Below are 4,912 nucleotides of genomic sequence, written 5' to 3'. Positions count from 1 at the left end.
GTCATCAGAACACAGTCTGCAAGCCCACACTGCACAGTCATCAGAACACGGTCTGCGGGCACACACTGCAGGGTCATCAGAACACGGTCTGCGGGCATACATTGCTTCATCCATTTTGTCTTCTGGTTCTTTTGGTTTAGAAGAGTCAGCCAGAGGGTCAGCCTTGTTGGGATGTGTTCTAAGTTTAAACAGTCCTTCAGAGAGAGCTGTGCAGAGGCTTACTATTTGTATTTTAATAAATAAATCAACCTGAAAACCAGAAAAGCAAAGCAGCCAAGCCGCTAGAGAAGTCTTACCTCTGCCAAGGCTGGGCGACTGCAGACTAAGCAGACAGCCCCTCTCCCCTCTTATTTCATATTCTCTCTAGTGCTGGGATTAAGGGTGCGTGACTCCCTAGTACTGGGATTAAAGCTGCAGGCCACCACCATCTGGATTTATTTCTCCATTGATCTTGTGTAGCCCAGGGTGGCCTTGAACTCAGAGGTCAATCTGACTCTGTCTCCCGAGTGCTGGGACTAAAGGTGTGTGCCACCAGTACCTGACCTCTTGTGGCTTTAGCTTTGCCTCTGGCCTTCATGCAAGCTTTATTTATTAAAATACAGATGAAATGCCGCTACAGAGCTGAACTTACCCTGTAGCATGCACTTCACATTCTTTATCTACTGTGTGTTGTAGGACAGATGGTGCGAGGGATGGTGTAGGGTTGTTGGTGCCCGTGATGTTTATTCTGTAAGGGAAAGCAGACATGGCAACTTTTCATCTTATTTTATATAATGTACATTTGCAGAGGAGATGCTGGTAAAAGTCAGATGTTAGTGCACCAGAGGGAACCAGGGAAACTGGTGGTGCAGGGCAGTGGTACAGCATCGCTGGCACGCTCGGCACCACACAGATGTGGAAAGAAATACCAGGACACGAAGGCGAAGGGAGAATGCCTGACTCCAGTCTGGCTGGGTATGTGTGCATTTGCACATGTGTGTGCCTGCCATGTGTATGTATGTGGGCATTTGCACACACATGTGCCTGTTCAATCAGAACCCCAAGGTTGACAGCAGGACCATGCTTGCCTGCTCCCCACCTTGTATGCTGAGGCAGGAACTCTCAACTGATCCCAGACCTCACAATAGAGCTGGTCTAGTTAGCCAACTTCCTCTAGGAATTCCTATCTCTGTCTTTCCTGGATGACGATACAGGAAGCCACCAGGCATGAGCAGAAGTCCGGGGGACCCCACCTTTAGTGCTCACACACGGTCACTTTAACCACTGAGCCATCCCCTTGACCCCCCAAGTTTTTTTTTCATAAAAATTCTTTGCTGTTTTGATTTAAACTTACTTTTATCCAGATTATTCTTGTAGTAATACAAGGAACCCAATATACCAGTGACCGTGTGACTGTCCTGCACTGTGTGACTATATGTTTCTCTCTTACAGGAAGCTAGTACCTTAGCAGATCTGGACAGTGGGAACATGGAAAAAATCATCCAAGACGAGAATGTCACCCTGTACGTGTGGGCAAACCTAAAGAAGAACCCCAGGTACTCCCCACCCACACCCCCACAGGCACGGCGTTTAGTAGGGTGGCTTGAAGTTTAAACATGGATTGCTCCAGGAATCATCCCCGTGTCCAGTACAGATATGTTACAGTGAATGCCATGTCTCCACACGCTGGCCACACAAGTGGTGCACATCCATATATGTATTAAAAAAACTTTTGTGCGCATAAAAATAAATAAACTATTTTAAGAAGTGAGGAACCCCCTTTCCACCTTCAACCCCTGCCAAAGCTGACCTGGAACTGGTGGTCCTCCTGCCTCAGCGTCCCCGGTGCTGGGTCGCAGGTGTGTGACATCAGGGCTGGCTTTGAGTTTCATTTTTGATGTTTCATAAAAGGAGTGAACAAAATATTTCCCAAGTTGTATTTTCTACAAAATGTTGTGGTTTCTGTCGACTTCAAGGCAACATGTCAGTGCAGAATGCCACACAGAGACTCATGAAGGACACCCATCTGTAGAAGAGGCGAAGGCAACAGGCTTTCCTGCATAAGAAAGAAATAGTGGGGATAGTAAGGTTTGGCTTTATTCTCATAATAGCAGGAGAGGATTGCAAGGATTAATTCAATGCCAGACTGACTGAATTCCCAATATCAAAAATGTGGCAGGCACTGAGAGAAGTCTAGAGTAGGGTGGATTTTAGAGTCATCGGTGAAAACCATTGTTTTCAGTGTCATAGATTCTTCCGGGAGGGTCACGTGGAGCCTCTTAGAGTTCATACATGGAGGCCTCTTCCTCCTCCTCATCAGAAAAACCAGAGCACAAATTGATACCCTGGGAGGACAAGCAAAAGTGAAACCATAGATTGTCAGAGCTGGGGTGGAGCACGGAGAGGCTCCTAGGGAGAGACCGAGTGCTGCTGCCACCCAAGGGAGTGCTCTGAGGAGCACTGGGTCGCAGTGCTCCAGGTAAATCAAGTATGCCCAGGACACAAAAGGAGGGGCATTAGCACGTAGCTACATAGTGTGCTGTGAGACCCTGGCCTTCTCCGGCTCATCCTCTTTGTCTCCTTCAATTAATTACGGCAGGTATCGAAGTGTGAAATTCTCTGGAACACAAATTGGATTTGAAATCCCAAAGATACTAGCTACAAGTGATGTCGCCCTTCGGCTCCTACACACTCGCTATGATCATGTCACCCCCCTGTTCCCCACCGCTGTCCCTGGGGAAGAACGCGCCCCCATCGTAGAGGAGGGATTCAGGAAAGAAAAGAGCACAGAGAAGGCCCTCAGCACAGAGAAGGCCCTCAGCACGGAGAAGGCCGTCAGCACAGAGAAGGCCCTCAGCACAGAGAAGGCTCTCAGCACGGAGAAGGCCGTCAGCAAGGAGAAGGCTGTCAGCGCAGAGAAGGAAGCCACCAGCCAAGATGAGGAGCCAGAGTTGAAACCAGACAGAGAGTGCAGCTTAGTCCCAGAGGAGATCATCTCTGAGGCACTAGAGTACAATGAAGTACCAAGGGTAGGACATTGTCTGTCTGTCTGAGGTGGTATCTGATAACACATTCCAGGCTAGGTAGCCCAAGCTGGCCTCCAACTTACAGCTGTCCTCCTGCCTCCGCCTCTCAAGTGCTGTGATTGCAGGCGTGAGACACCTAACTTGTGCTCTCAACAGAGTCTGTGAGTTGTTAGCTCTGTGCAGTAAGCATTTGCGGCCCCTGGAGGCATTCTTGAGATTTTTCCTGAGCAAATAGAGCTATTTGTAAGCCCCTTTCTTGCCCGCCCTGGTTTCCAGTGTGTTGTAATAGGAGCGGCAGCTCTGCGTCCCTAGAACCCCAGCCGCCTGGCTAGCCTATACCCTGAAATAATTACACAGACACTGTATTCTTTTAAGCACTGCTTGGCCCATTTCTATCTAGCCTCTTCTAGGCTAACTCTCACATATTAATTTAGCCCATTTCTAATCATCTGTGTAGCACTCCAAGGTGCGCTTACCGGGAAGATTCTAGCCTACATCCATCCTGGGTCAGAGCCTCATCGCGTGTCCTGGAGAGGGGAGCATTGCATCTCTGCTCCAGAGAACAGAGCTGTCGAGTCTGAGCTCACTTCCTCTTCCTCCCAGCATTCTGTTCTGTTTACTCCTCCCACCTATGTTTTAGCCTATGAGGGCCAAGCAGTTTCTTTATTGCTTAACCAATGAAATCAACAGATTGATATATGACACTCCCACATCACCAGTGTGTCTTTCTCCCCTCTGCTCACAGTCAGTGCTTGGAGGAGCAGCTGCTTTGGCCTCTCCGTCAGTATTGTCATGTCCATCAGCTGCTGCAAAGCTGGGAGACCCGGTGCAGGGTGCTTGGACATGTCCCACCTTACAACAAATGCTTGCACACCCTGGAGGGGTTCCGTTTTCTGCCATTTCCCCCAGCATTTGGCTTTCTAAGACTTGTTTTATGAAACATGGTCTCAATATGTGTCCCTGGCTGTCTTGGAGCTCACCATGTAGACCGGCCTGTCCTAAAACTCACCACTCACAGAGATCTGCCCGTCTCTGCGGCTTGAGTGCTGGAGTAAGGGCGCCGGCTACCAGCCAGGCGATTGATGACCCTGAGGTACAGCACCTCTAGAGGGCCTGTCCTCTCTGCTGTGTTATTTGAGCTATTGAACGGCTACAGGCCTGGGACTGGGGGAAAGGCTGAGCCGGCATAGTGATTTATTTGTATTTTAATAACTCACACTTGTCTGTGGTGCAGAGGTGCACCACGAGAGGCCAAGGAGTAGGACTCAGTCCCGGGACTCAAGGCCACCCTGGGCTACAGAGATCGACTCTGTCTAAAGAGAACCAGAACTCACACACCAGTGCCCCCAGCACTCGGGAGTCACAGCCTTTGATCCCAGCGCTGGAGAGACAGGAGTGATATGGCTGGAGGGAGAGGGGAATATAAGGCAGGAGATGAGCTCATTGCAGTGTGAGGTTCGGTGGAGAGCTTTGCAGTCTGCAGTCACTCTGAGATCTCCCCTTTGATGTCTGAGCCTTGGGAGAGGAAGCTTGGCTGCTTTGCTTTTCTGATCTTCAGCTTGAACCCCAATATCTGTCTCTGGGTTTTTATTATTTGTGCCACAAGCAGAGAAGGTGTTTGCTATATAAGCATGGTGACCTGACTTCAAATCGCAGCACCCGTGAAAGCCTCAGAGTGTGGCCTCACATACACGTGTGACCCCACCACTGTGGAAGAACAGAGACAGGGTCCACAGGGCTTGCCGGCCACCATCCCAGGTCAGTGAGAGAGACTCTGTCTCCAGAGGATAAGGCAGAGATGGATAGATCAGGACAGCCAGTGTCCCCGTGCACACACTGACACACGTGCACACACAGCCAGTGTCCCCGTGCACACACTGACACACGTGCACACACAGCCAGTGTCC

The 4,912-nt window shown here is 49.9% G+C and overlaps 1 protein-coding gene and 1 long non-coding RNA gene across 2 annotated transcripts in view; one reads left to right on the top strand and one right to left on the bottom strand.

The window, feature by feature from the left end:
• Window positions 1–2,034, bottom strand: part of LOC102000459 — a 3,798-nt gene extending 1,764 nt beyond the window's left edge. The window contains exons 1-2 of the long non-coding RNA XR_258757.2: window positions 1,790–2,034; window positions 632–727 (exon numbers count right to left, since the gene is read on the bottom strand). This is a non-coding gene — a long non-coding RNA (uncharacterized LOC102000459). The remainder of the gene's footprint in view (window positions 1–631; window positions 728–1,789) is intronic.
• Casc1 (cancer susceptibility 1) overlaps window positions 1–4,912 on the top strand; it is a 47,410-nt gene that overhangs the window by 23,899 nt on the left and 18,599 nt on the right. Inside the window, exons 8-9 of the mRNA XM_026787952.1 lie at window positions 1,432–1,535; window positions 2,579–3,008. Of these exons, the coding sequence (XP_026643753.1) occupies window positions 1,432–1,535; window positions 2,579–3,008 (534 nt within the window). The remainder of the gene's footprint in view (window positions 1–1,431; window positions 1,536–2,578; window positions 3,009–4,912) is intronic.

The sequence above is a fragment of the Microtus ochrogaster genome (genome assembly GCF_000317375.1).
Source record: "Microtus ochrogaster isolate Prairie Vole_2 chromosome 14 unlocalized genomic scaffold, MicOch1.0 chr14_random_2, whole genome shotgun sequence".
Lineage (NCBI taxonomy): Eukaryota > Metazoa > Chordata > Mammalia > Rodentia > Cricetidae > Microtus > Microtus ochrogaster.
The sequence above is the reverse complement of the archived record's forward strand: the minus strand, read 5'-3'. Positions and strand labels throughout refer to the sequence as shown.